At 38.1% G+C, this 13,643-nt stretch overlaps 1 protein-coding gene across 3 annotated transcripts in view; it reads left to right on the forward strand.

The window, feature by feature from the left end:
* The first annotated feature begins 2,012 nt into the window (after positions 1–2,012).
* Positions 2,013–13,643, forward strand: part of Braf (B-Raf proto-oncogene, serine/threonine kinase) — a 177,600-nt gene continuing 165,969 nt past the window's right edge. For all 3 annotated transcript variants that reach the window (XM_026405387.2, XM_077795927.1, XM_026405385.2), the window contains exon 1: positions 2,013–2,166. In XM_026405387.2, coding sequence (XP_026261172.1) covers positions 2,047–2,166 — 120 coding nt within the window. In that variant the 5' untranslated portion in view covers positions 2,013–2,046. The remainder of the gene's footprint in view (positions 2,167–13,643) is intronic.

The raw sequence follows: 13,643 nt of genomic DNA on the forward strand, positions 1-13,643 counted from the left end.
TGGCTTTGAACTTGCAATCCTCTTGTCTCAGCTTCCCTACCTGCTGGGACTACAGGCATGCACCACTGTGCCTGGCAAAACTAACAAGAATTATTATTAAATGGATGTGAGCGCTCATCTCCTAGAGAAGAAATCATGAAAGATAATTGATCTATAGGTTGATACATAAGGTTATCATTTAAAATGGAATCAATAGAGACATCCTAGAAATTTTAACATTATAAGGAAGTGTAATAATGATATAATATTTTAAGAGCTTTTTTTAAAAATAAGACAAATTAAAACAAAAAACAATCTTGCCATTTGTTTTTGATAAAGTCAAGGGGAAAGGGTGTCCTGACTGTCTAATGGTACTCTTTCAGTCTGCTCTTAAGTATGTCCTTATGGTAAAGAAGAAGGGTCCTTCACACTAGCATAGCTTGATGACACATTCCTGTGATCATCATCATTTACTCTATATTTGCCAGAGCACATTCAGATTTAAATTTAGTTGCTTAAGGAAACTTTCCTGCTTGGAAGAGAATGTACAATGAAGCTGACAATGCATACCATGCTCATTTGATGGGTAGTATTTTCAAGGTAGAGGAATGTTAGTATTCTCTCTCTCTCTCTCTCTCTCTCTCTCTCTCTCTCTCTCTCTCTCTCTCTCTCTCTCTCCTTAAGAGTAAGCATCAGTTCCCAGGCTCATGTTGACCCAATGAAATAGGCTGAGATCCTGTTTCAGAAGTCAGTAAAACAGCTAACTCTTGAATCATCCTAAATACAAATAGGAGGTCACTGGTGACCCCCCTTCCATCCCCTCAAGGAAAGCACAAAAAGACAGAATTCACTCCAGCTTTCATGACTTCATGATTATGTTATTTTAGCAATCACACACCTACAGTAACTTCTCACTTTTTATCTCCCTTCCTTAAAAATTTTCTTCTCTGATTATTCCCCCCACCCCCACCCCCGTTCTTTTAGATTAAATGGATTGTCAACAATGAAGGGGGTTTCTTTAATTCCATTCTGTAATTGTGCTTGTCAAAGAAAATTTATCTTTCCTCTCTCAACTATTTTCACATATATTTTGCACAGAGTATGCCTTGGAATATCCCGTTCATGAAGTATGTAAAATATTTGGGACGATTTTCTTCAACCCCAAAGTGACTAGTTATGATGCTTCAGATGTCTAGAATGTTATGTGCTTTGCAGGGGCCCCAGGGCATGTGGAAAGCGTCTGATATTTGTTAAAACGAATGGCTTCAGAAAAAGAATAATACACTAAAAGAAAACATTCTTTTCTCAACGATGAAAAATAAAAAAGCTTTTAGAGTTCCACTTGGATTCACTTTAACAGGTCAAGTCCTTTAAGGAAAGGGTTTGAATACCATACTGACAATTTTGCAGTTTCTAAATATAATTTCTGAAATTCTGCTTAAATGTTTCAACCTTGGGGTTTGAGGTCTTATTTTTAGGACAAGACTTTTACAAGACTTTCATTGTAATGGAAATAACTAGTAGTACGGGCTTCCCCGCCTCCCTCCCTCCCTCCAGGATTTCAACTTCTCCAACACCACCCCTGCTCTTCTAGTAAATCCCACAGAACACAACAGGCCGAGGACCGCCGAGAGGGGAGGAAAGTAGGAAACCGGCGCCATGGCAACCGCGGAACGGAGGAAACGCGTGAGCTCCTGGGTGGTTGGAGGGAAAGGAACCCTCCTCCTGACGACGGTCCGAGGGCGCTCCTCGGTGACGTCACGCACTCTCGGTGACGTCACGACCGTGACACGCGGGTGACGCCGTTGCCGCGGCGACTTCTCGTCGTCTCCGCCCCCTTCGCCCGCCCCCCCACCCCGCGTCCTTCCCCCAATCCCCTCAGGCACCGCTGCGCCGGGGGCCGCGGGCCGGTACCTGAGGCCGTGCAGGCGCCCTCCCGCCGGCGGCGCCGCCCCGGCCGCCCCTCCCCGCGCCCCCCGTGCCTCCGCCCCCGCCTCTTCCCGCCCTCCTCCTCCCTCCCCCTCCCCGCCCAGCTGCGGCCGCCCGGGCCCGGCTCTCGGTTATAAGATGGCGGCGCTGAGCGGCGGCGGCGGCGCGGAGCAGGGCCAGTCTCTGTTCAACGGGGACATGGAGCCGGAGGCCGGCGCTGCGGCCTCTTCTGCGGCGGATCCTGCCATTCCCGAGGAGGTGAGTGCCGGCGCCACCCTGCAGCCCCCGGCGTCTCCGCGCTGGCGGACGGGTGTTTATTTGGGGGAGAGAGGCGGCGGCGGGGGCTCTGGAGCCCTGGGCCACCCTCTGCCGTCGGCTCCGCTGGGTGGTGAGTGGGCATCGTCCCGCGGCCCCTCTCCGTCACGCGGCTCCTCGCTACGTAAACACACAATGGCACGGGGGGGGGTCCCCTGGCCCCCACCCCTGCTGTGGGCTCGGCCGCGGCGGACCGGCTGGAGGCTGTCAGTAGGGGGCGAAGCTCGGCTGGCCGGCCGGGGAAGGTCACGCCTGGCGGAGGTGTCAGTCCGGCATCTCTTCGGGGTTTTCATTGGGGAGGGGGGGGCGCTTCGTCGAAGTGGAGGCTGTAGGTGTGCGACCCGCCAGGACCCGGCCCGGGTTACCGCCGTGTGGGATTATTCCCGGGTCCGGGGTGACGGGGCGCGTCTCTCTCTCCTCCCCCTGACCACCCTCCCACCCTCGTCAGGCCGCTGTCCCTCCTTCCACTTCGGTACTTGTTGGGGGGATTTCTTTTCACCTGTTCTCCCAGGCGGATAGTTGGGATTTTGTCTTCGCTTTCCCGCCCCCGGATCGCACAGTTTCTGCTGCCCTGTTCGTCCCGGTCTCGGGTCCCTCGTCCCTGATATTTGTCAAGTGCTCTGTCTCTGACTGGTAACCCCCATCCCGTCCTCGCCTCTCGCCCCGCACGTTTTCCATTTGTCGGACCTGCCAGCCTCCTAACCTCTGCACTTCTCTTAACCCTGGTCCTCTTGAGGCCCTCTGCTTCGCTCCGCCGCTCCTTTCCGTCGTTCCTATCTATTGTTATCTTCAGGAACCCTTCTGGACACTTGAAAGCTGCTCACTTTCTGAACCCTGAAGCTGTCAAGATTCCCTCCGGTTTCGCTTGGCTCTTTTGCACCCTTACCCTACTGACACCTTTTGACTAGTCTCTCACTGTGCGTCCACACCTCTTTATTCTTTTTTTAAGTAAATTTGATTGATTTCTCTGTGTTGCCCTTCTTTTCGTCCTATTTCTCTCTCACTTTTTCCTCTCTTCAGTTTTTGCCTCTTTCCTGTCTTTGCACTATTAAGCCTTTTGTCACCTTGTCAAGGTACTTAACTTACGTTTTCATTGCATAAACTTCACTATATTCAGAATTTGGTACCTTACTACACAGAACAATACACTATTATACTTTACAACTAATAATGTAATATATGTCCTACCTATATTATTATTGATTACTGTGACTCATTTTGTAGACTTAGAGTTCTTTTCTTTCCTGCTACTTACATCTTGTTTCCCAATTCTTATAACATCTCGTTCTTTGCAATTTTCTTTTTTCTGCCTCATCCTCTTTAGTTTGGAAATTAGTCTAATTTTTTTTATTGTTTTCGATCCTTTTATATACCATCTCCATCTGTGCCCAAAATGTGCACACTTGGTCTAGTCTAAATTTCCCCTTTTTTCTTATTTCTTAACTTAAAATCATTTCACTTTCCAGTTTTCTGTTCACATCAGTTCCTACTAATATCTATTCATTTCTCTCAACTGCTTGGATTCCAAGGATAAAGCTCTTCCCTTCATCCAGTTCCTAGTTTATTCTGTTTCCCTTGCCCTCTTACCATTCATTCTGTCTTGTTTCCTGGCTTTGGGTACTTAACTTACTGAAGCTTCCTCTTGTCTTCCCCACACCTCCACATTCCTTCTTATTTATAAACATCTTTGTTCGGTTGACATGGAAATTTATTTTTAGGATACATTGTTTTTAATGGATAAATACAGGGGTCACATCTGCTGTCTATTTTCTCCTGAAATCGGATATGCCTTTGTCTTATCAGGCACAGGTGCCTTTGGGGTTTTCTTACTCTGCAGTGCATGTGTGGTTTTGTTGAATTGTATAGATGTTTGAAGGCTACTACAGAGAAGAACAGATGAATTAATGGATAGGAGTTATGAAATTGTAATTCTCTGATATACCATTGTTTACATTGAGAAGTTCCTTTCAGAATTATTGGGACACTTTGCAATTCTATAGAGAAGGCTTTTATTAAGTCAAATTTCTGCCCCACTATTTCACTTGAAAGGACCAGGCTGTTCAGAATTCTACCTGCTGGATAGTGCCTTAGGTGAGCACTAGGGCTATGGTTTTCTGTATTTGGCTTACTTCCTGAGCAACTCCCACATATCAGTGCTTGAGAACCTCTAGGCTAGATGAAATTAAGTTTAAATTTTCAGCAGTTGGAAAACATGTTTGCATCTTCTGAAACTGTAAGTGCATTCTTTAATTTTATTTAGTAAAATACAAATGTTTTCCACTGACTCCCTCCTCCTGGATTTCAGTGTTTAGTGATGAATAGTTTATCCTCAATGTTTTTTAAAGAGCTAATAATAAAGGTATTTATCTTGGGGGGGGAATAAATGATAAAAAGTCTACCACTTTTGAGTGTAGATATCAATATTACAGAAAACAAAATTCTTTCAAGATATAATTTTAATTTGAAGTTGATATTCAGTAGAAATTGACATTTACAATGATCTTTTAATTAAACTGTCTTTCTTATATTGTACTAAAAAGAATATCATATAATTGTCAAGGACATGGGAAGACATGAAAAATTGTGCTTCTGTGTAACAGCATATTACATTCTGAAAATTTATCTTACCTGACATTAAAATATAAGCTTTTAAAAAGAAGTTTGTCAAGAGGGAAATTTCACCTGTCGTAAATAAATTCTAATTACAGAGGGAAAGCACATTCATATTGAAAAATCAGAAGTGTAAATACAAAAAGGAAAAAGGAAAAAAAAAGTCATCTATAATCTTACCACCAAGATAAAATTACTATAAACATTTTGGTTTCTGTCTCCTCTTTCTGTGCTATTGTAGTACACTGTACGTGGTTTTGTAATTTTTTTTCCCCCTGGTACTGAGATTGAACTCAGGGCCTCACGCATGTTAGGAAAGCTCTCTACCTCAGAACAGTGTCCCTATTCTTATTTATTTATTTGGCCAGGGTGTCTCTAAGTTGCCCAGGTTGGCCTTGTATTTTGGATCCTTATGCCTCAACCTCCTAAGTATCTGAAGTTACAAGTGTATGCCATACCCATTTTGTAATTCTTTTTAACTTAAAAATATAGCAAAACTTTTTATGTATCATTAGGGTATGATTTCGCTAATCAGCTTTTTTGGATAGTAGTTTATTTTAAATTTTTTATATTCAAACATCTTAGATATAGAATGTGGATTTTAGTATTTAAAATTACTTTGAGGAATTAACAAATTTCATGTCTTGTATTTTTATAACTTTGTAGGGGCTTAAATTAGAATATTAGAAAGGAACTTATTTAATGTTTGTTAAATGAATGTGTTTATACTTGGGGCATTAAATGTTTACTTTTGATCATTCATATTTCTTTGATGTGTCTTTCAGGCTGTTTTTGAAGCCTCTATTTTTTCCTGTTGAATTTGACTGTCTTGATAAATTACAGAGCCCTTGTACCTGTCTCATGAATAATTTATTATTATTATTAATTATTTTGGTGGGACTGGGGGTTGAACCCGGGGCCTCATGCATGCTAGGCAATCACTTTATGACTGAACTACATCCCCAATTTGATGTTGCTTTAGATGATTATGTGGTATATGGTAATAATATGAAAATAAGGCACAATAAATACATTGAATATAAAAAATATGTGATACTAGGATATTACCCTGCATCTCTTATGCTGTGTTTCGGTAGAAGGCAGTTTCTTATATTTGGATTACAATTGCAGTTGTTTTTTCTTGTTTTCAAGATCCCTTATGGACAATTTTGGTTAAGCTATGTAATTATGATAATGCAATAACTAGGGAATATTCTGGGAGGGGATCTCCCTTATAATGAGGTCCAAATTGAATGTAGTGTTTGTGAACCAGGGGTTAGATTGCATTATATCCCTGAAAAGTAGTATTCCCACTAAGGTAGGAGTGGTATTCCCACTAAGGTAGATGCATGTGCAGTTCTGGCTATTAATGTTAATATTTGTCTAGATAATAGTCAAAGGTTTCCTTTAGGCAGAAAACTATGCAACAGCTGTCTTTGGTATTTCTGTGTTCCCTTTCGGTACACTTTTCTTTCTCCTCACCTTAATGAACTCCTTTATGCATCTACTCACCCCTTTTATTTAGGAAATTATCAGATATTGGTCACTAATATTTATTGTCAGTAAAGAGATGAGAAAAGAGTGTTGGACTGGATACTTGAATACTTGAATGTAGTAAACCTGAACACAAATTTGATTTGATTGTATTTGGACAATAGCTAGAAAAATTATATTAGGATAACAAGCTAGAACAATCTGACTTTTCATGTTTTTCTGATCCCCACTTTCCTGATTAGGATGATTAGGAAGCAGATCTAACTAATAGAACCTTTGTCTGTGAGTGATGAGGAAGCTGCATCCTCCCTCCTTCCCTCCCTCCGTTCATTTGTTCGTTTGTTCCTTCCTTCCTTCCTTCCTTCCTTCTTTCCTTCCTCCTCTGCCCCCTTGGTATCAGAGATTGAACCCAGGGGCATCAACCACAGAGCCACATTCCCAGCCCATTTATTTAGAGACAGGATCTCACTGAGTTGCTTAGAGCCTCTAAATTGCTGAGGCTGGCTTTGAACTTGTGATCCTCCTGCCTCAGCCTTCCAAGTGCTGGGATTACAGGCACTCCCCACTGTGCCTGGCCATTTTTTTGGCATTTTCTAAGACCTGTGCCTACCTTGTAAAATGAGACAACTACTTGGTGTTCTTTCTTTTCCTTTTTTATCTAATCATAAATTTTTCCTTCAGAACTGATAAAATGTTTTTTATTTTGACACCTTGAATATTTAATTTAACTGAGAATTTATTGACCATTTTGTCATAATATCCTAATTTTCCAATATTTTTGCCTCAAATTGTCATTAAGATAAGACACCCCCCCCCTTTTTTTGGTATCTTACTAGGTTTTCTTTCTCAGGAGTTAAATTATTTTGTAGTTTTCTGATTCTCTTTATTTCACCTATATTGGTTATTCTGTAAAGTCATAATTAGAAATGTAGAACTTTTGATTTCAAAGTAGGTGGGCCTGCTTGGGAGCTTTACTGTCTTTTAAAGTTAAGTAGGGCTTTCTTAATTGTAGTGTTAGAAATAACTTTGTTAGTAAAAACAAAAGCTTCATTTGTTCCATTCCTTTCTTAAATATTTTATGAAGGCAATGCTATGTTTTTGGAGGTAGTTTTTAGTTTTCAGTCTCTTTGGGCTACTAACCTAATTTACTTTCGTACATAATTAGTGTGATAGTCAGAAGTAACTCTTAATACTGCCTCTAGACTAACATTAAGCAATTATTTTTTTTTTCACCCCTCTACCCTCTGAGATTATTCTGGTTTCATTTTCTCTTGGGCTTTAAAAAAACACCAACAAACTATTATTATTTTTCCTTCCTATATCAAGACTGTGCAAAAGAGGGAAATTGATGCCTTGTAACTTTACATTCCTTTCTGAGCCTTAGGAATGCCTTTGATACAGAATATAAAAATTGCTTTGAACTCTATTAACTTTGTATCTTCTGGAAGCTCTGTAACATCAAATGAAAGATTATTTTCATTCTTAATATGTAGCTAGTTATTGACAGCACTTTGGGGACAAATGTATCATAGGATGGTGGTTTTCAGAATATCCAGAGGATAATTTTTAAAAAGACACTCTACTCCTGTAAGAAAAAAGCATTTTAAATTGCCCCAGTATATACACAAGTGACATAGATTTGTATGTTTTTACCTTTTTTTATCCTCACCTTCTGTAACAGTACCTGGCACATAGGTACTCAGATACTTAGTGAAAGAGTTAATGAAACTCTTTTAGATATGAGACATTGATTTTCTATACTATTCATCTTTTTTTTCTCTTTTTGAAAATGCTAGTCATAAAATCAGTTATTAGATTGACACAAAAAAAAATGCAACAGGCAATTTGCAAAACCCTGTTGTAAGGATTCAGAAACCTTCTTTAGAGCTTACCCCAGTGCTGTGTTTAATGTCTCTGTACTTTAATTATTGAAGTTCTTCATTTATCTACTTTATGAGTTGGTTTTCTTGAAAAAAGGTTTTATGGCTATAAAAATGATAGAGCTACTGTGTATAAAGGAGAGGTTTGGATTGGTATGAATCTTCTCAAGTGTCATAATCAACTTGTGTCTAACCGAGGGGTCAACACACTTTCTGAAGAGCATTGTGGGCCATAAGGTTTCTGTCACAACCTTTCAACAGTGTTATTGTAGCTCAAAACCAGCTAATAATCAGTATAAAAATGAATGAGCTTGACTGTGTTCCAGTAAAATTTATTTAAGGACACTGAAATATGAAAGTCTTCCCCCCACCCCCTTTGGCAGGTTGAACCCAGAGGCACTTTGCCACTGAGTCACATCCCCAGCTTTTTAATTTTTTTTTAACTTTTTAAAATTTTGATAACAGGTTCTCGATAAATTGTAGGGGCTGCTTCAAACTTGCAACCCTCCTGCGTCAGCCTCCTGATTAGAGGCATATGCCATCAAGCACAAAGTCTCACGAAATAGTCTTAATTTTATTTCAACCACTTGAAATTGTAAAAACCATTCTTAATTTGTGGACTAAATAAAAACAGGTCATGGGCCGGATTTAGTTCAAACTTCAAGAACTGAAGTTTTCTGATACCGGAGGTCTCAGCCAGAGAAACTATCATATTTGAGATTCTGAAATTAAGAGATGATTTAGAGGCCTATAGAAAGTTCATAACTCCTTTTTTAAAAATTAGATTTTGGGGATATAGTTTACACATAATTTACCATTTTAAATGTACAGGTTTGTATTTTGATAAAGTTATGTATAACCATGTAACTTTCGCACAATCAAAAATACAGAATATTTTTATCATCCCAGAATGTTTCCCATTTCCTCTTTCCACTCGTCTCATTTCCCACTTTCTGTCCCTGGCAAACACCTATGTGGATGTGATCTCTAGTTTTGCCTTTTCCGGAAAGTCATAAATGGAATAATATACTATGTAATTTTGTGTGTTTTGGATTTTTTCTCTTGGTATGATACTTTTGAGACTCATCTATGTTACAGTATCAGTCAATTAGTTTCTTTTTTTTTTTTTTTGAGGGGGGGAAATAAAGTATTTTTTTAATTGGTTTTATTTTTTTTAAATATGTGACAGCGGAATGCATCACAATTCTTATTACACATATTGAACAATTTTTCATACCTGTTTGTATATAAAGTATTTTCACACCAATTCATGTCTTCATACATGTACTTTGGATAATGATGTCTATCAGATTCCACCGTCCTCGAAAATCCCCTGCCCTGTTCGTTTTCCTTCCATCCCTCTTCCTCTAAACATTTGGATTCAGGTTTTCATTTCTCTTAGAAGTGGGATTGATGGGTCATGTGTTTAACTTCATAAGAAATTGCCACCCACAATGAACAAGAGTTTGTTATTCTCTTATCTTTGGCAACATTTGGAATAGTCAGTCTTTTAGCCATTTTATTAGGAATGTAGTAGTGGCTCATTGTGATTTTAATTTTTTTTTCCTAAGTGAATTAGACATCTGTTTAGGTACTTATTTACAATCTATGTTTTCATTGGTGAAGTATCTGTTTAAATCTTTTTATTTGATATTCATTTTCTTACTGTGGAGAGCTGTAAAGTACTATATTTATATCAAGATGTAAGTCTTGATATGTTTCGTTTTCCTAAGTGTCTCTTTACGACCAGAAGTTTTATTTCTTTTTCTTTCTTTTTTTTTTTTTTTTTTTTTTTTTTTTTTTTTGGTACCAGGGATTGAATTTGGGGGCACTCAACCACCGAACCCATCCCCATCTCAATTTTTTGTGTTTTATTTAGAGTAAGGGTCTCACTGAATTGCTTAGTGCCTCACTGTTGCTGAGGCTGGCTTTGAACTCATAATCCTCCTGTCTCAGCCTCCTGAGCTGCCGGGATTATAGGCATGCGCCACCATGCCCAGCTCTTTATTTTTCCTTAAAGTGTTGAGGATTAAAGCCAGAGCTTTATGCTTGCTAGGTAAGCTGTGTCACTGAACCACATTCCAAGACATAGTTTTATTTTTTGATGAGATCAATTAATGAATTCTCTCTTTTATAGTTCATGAGTCATGAAAGTCTTCTGTATTATAGAATTTGTACCTTTTACACTTATGTCTATGAACCACTTGGAGTTAATTTTTGTATGTAGCTGGCCCTGTTGCATCTGTAAATTCAGTTGAACAAGAATCAGAAATATTCGAAAAGGGCCAGAGGTGTAGTTCTTCAGTGGTAGAGCTCTTGCCTAGCATGTGTGAAGCCCTGGGTTCAGGCCCTAGCACTGGGGGAATTTTTTTTTTTTTTTTAATGAATTGGGTCTATACTGAATTAGTATAGATTTTTTTCTTGTCATTGTTCCCTAAACAATATAGTATAACAACTATTTCTATAACATTTACTTTGTTCTACGTATTATAAGTAATCTACAGATGATTTATAGGAGTAGGAGGATGTGCACAAGTTTTGTGCATATTTACCACAACATTGTATGTAAAGTACTTGAGCATCCTCCAATTTTGGTATCCATGGGGTCCTGGCATTCATTCTTTTATGTAAGGATGTACAGATGTTTCACATTTTTTGAAAACACTCACCTTTTCTATGTAATTATCTTTGTACCTTTATTGAAGTCAATTGCTTATGTTTGTGTATTTTAGATTCTTCTCAGTTTTACTGATCTTTCTGTCTATTCTTAGGCTGATACCACATTATCTTGATTACTGTATCTTTATAGTTAAGTCTTCAAATAAGGTAAATCTAGCTCAGAGGATTTTTAGAGGTTTGAAATTTGATTTTTAAATTTCATGTGTTACTGAACGTTGGGAAGAAGAGAATCTTATGACTTTCTTTAGATTCTCAAAAGTATCTTCTACCCCCCAAAGTTTTAGTTTCACTACAATTACAAAGACTGCACAGATGGTGAGTGCTAGAGGTGATCATGTACAATCTAAGAGGAAATAAACACATTCATTGGCTCTAGAATAGGAATGTAAGGACTACTCTGAATTTTATTTTGTTCCCTATCTGAAGTTCTCTGAAAGCATAGTGATATAATTATAATTAAAAATAGTAAGGGGCTGGTGTTGTGGCTCAGTGGTGGAGTGCTTGCCTAGCACATGTGAGGCACTGGGTTTGAACCTCAGCACCTCATAAAAATAAAGAAAGTAAAAGTATTGTGTTTACCTACAACTAAAAAAAAATTTAAAAAATAAAAAATAAGACTTGAGGTATAGCTCAATGGTAGAGTGCATGCTTGTAGTGTTCAAAGCCCTAGGTTCAATCCCTAGCACCAAAACCAAAAACCAATTTTTAGTTATTTAGGAGTAATTAACTATTGTATTTCAGCCTTTTACAGTTTAAAAAAGTTATAAAGGCAGTAATTGCTTCATAGTCATAAAAAATACAGAATATTTTAAATGGAATTAAATTCCCTTCATATAACATTACCAGAAACTAGGCTAACAAGAACGTTTAAAAATAATCACATCTACTTAAGACTGTTAAATTAATAATTGTATGCTTTTTTCCCTCTCTAAGTTACAGAGAGTATGAACTATGAAACAGGAAAAGGAATAAGAAGAGTCAGATATTGCATACAGAAAAGTATAAGTTCTAATAACTTTACAATGTTGCTGCTGGTACTTGTAATCTCCTTTATTATTAAAAATACATCTGTGGGCTGGGGATGTGGCTCAAGCGGTAGCGCGCTCGCCTGGCATGCGTGCGACCCTGGTTCGATCCTCAGCACCACATACCAACGAAGATGTTGTGTCCGCCGAGAACTAAAAAATAAATAAATATTAAAAAAAAAATACATCTGTAAGCCCAACCAGAAATTTATTTTGCAGAATAATTGCTGCAAAGGCAGGAAATATTAGGTCAGTGGAGGAATAATCCCAATCAGTATGCTACACTGCTTAAAATACTCAAAGTGACTAATTTAAAGCAACAAAATTTTATTTTAATTAAGCTATTCTAAAAATAGAGTAAAAAATGGTGTTATTTACAAGTTTTATATATTCAGTACAAGAAAAAACAAAAATGAGTATTTCTTGACTTAAACACAAAAAGTATTTTTTACAATGAGAATTTTTTTTAAACACACCAACTTAACAACAGTTGAGTTAGAATAACAGTTAGTTACAAGTATAACAGTTAGTTACAAGTACCAGCAGCAATATTGTAAAGTTATTAGAACTTACACTTTCCTGTATGCAACAGTTGAAAAACCATCTGTCAAAATGTTTCTCCTTCCCTGGAAGTGCTGTTTCAAAATCTACAAGGTGGCCAAACAAAATTAGAACAGTTCTTACAACATGAACAAAGGGCTAGATAATTTCTACCTTTTCATTTGTCACACGACCCTAATACAGTTCAGTTATTCCAACCTTAAGTTCCATATACATGGGGCATCTCTTGATTGCCACTGCCCCTTAAGTTAGGCACTGAACTTGGTAGCCCAAATATGTTGTGTCCTAAGAGTGATATGAGAATAGGGTGAGATGATGAATATGTAAAAGCCTTCACAAAATTAAAATACTATTAATTTTTTTCCTGATTTTCAAAACAGGAGATAAACCTATTTGAGATTTTCCTTCAGAAATCTGTTTCTTTTTTCTTTCTTTCTTTCTTTTTTTTTTTAAGAAAATTTATTTACATACTTAGCACAGGTGCCTAGTAGAACTTTTGGCAGTCCTTATGACTGATTTAGTAGAACTGTTTGAATGTTGACTTCATTCCAATTATGTTATCTTTAAAGTACTTTTGAATTAAACATGAATGGCAACATATTGATATATTGGTTAAGCAATTTATGGAAAAGAGGTAAACCTTTTAAAAAAATGTTTTTGTAGTTGTAGATGGACAGAATGCCTTTATTTTATTTGTTTATTTTTATGTGGTGCTGCGGATCCAACCCAGTGCCTCATGCATGCTAGACAAGCGCTCTGCCACTGAGCTACAGCCCCAGTCCAAGAGGTAAAACCTTTTAATATGTTAGTAGAAAGATTCTGTGTTATGGCTCTATAGGGATAAGTAATGAACATTGTGACTTGTGTTTTAGCATTTTTTAAAACTATGGTCACTATTTACTGGTCAATCATCCAAAACTACATTGGTGACTTTTACATTGAATCATTTTATAGGACAACATGTATTTGTGAATTCCATAAATATCTGAGTCCCTGCTATATCATAGATAGTAATCAGAGTATTTGGAAGTATGTTTGAAGACAAAAGTATTTGCCCTTATCTAGCCACATTCTGGTATAGCTGTATGTGGGGGGAGGGGGCAGAGGATAGGAGGACAGACAAACAAACCATAGACACACAAAAAACAAATTATGTAGTATGTTTGAAGTT

The sequence above is a fragment of the Urocitellus parryii genome, chromosome 3 (genome assembly GCF_045843805.1).
Source record: "Urocitellus parryii isolate mUroPar1 chromosome 3, mUroPar1.hap1, whole genome shotgun sequence".
Classification (NCBI taxonomy): domain Eukaryota; kingdom Metazoa; phylum Chordata; class Mammalia; order Rodentia; family Sciuridae; genus Urocitellus; species Urocitellus parryii.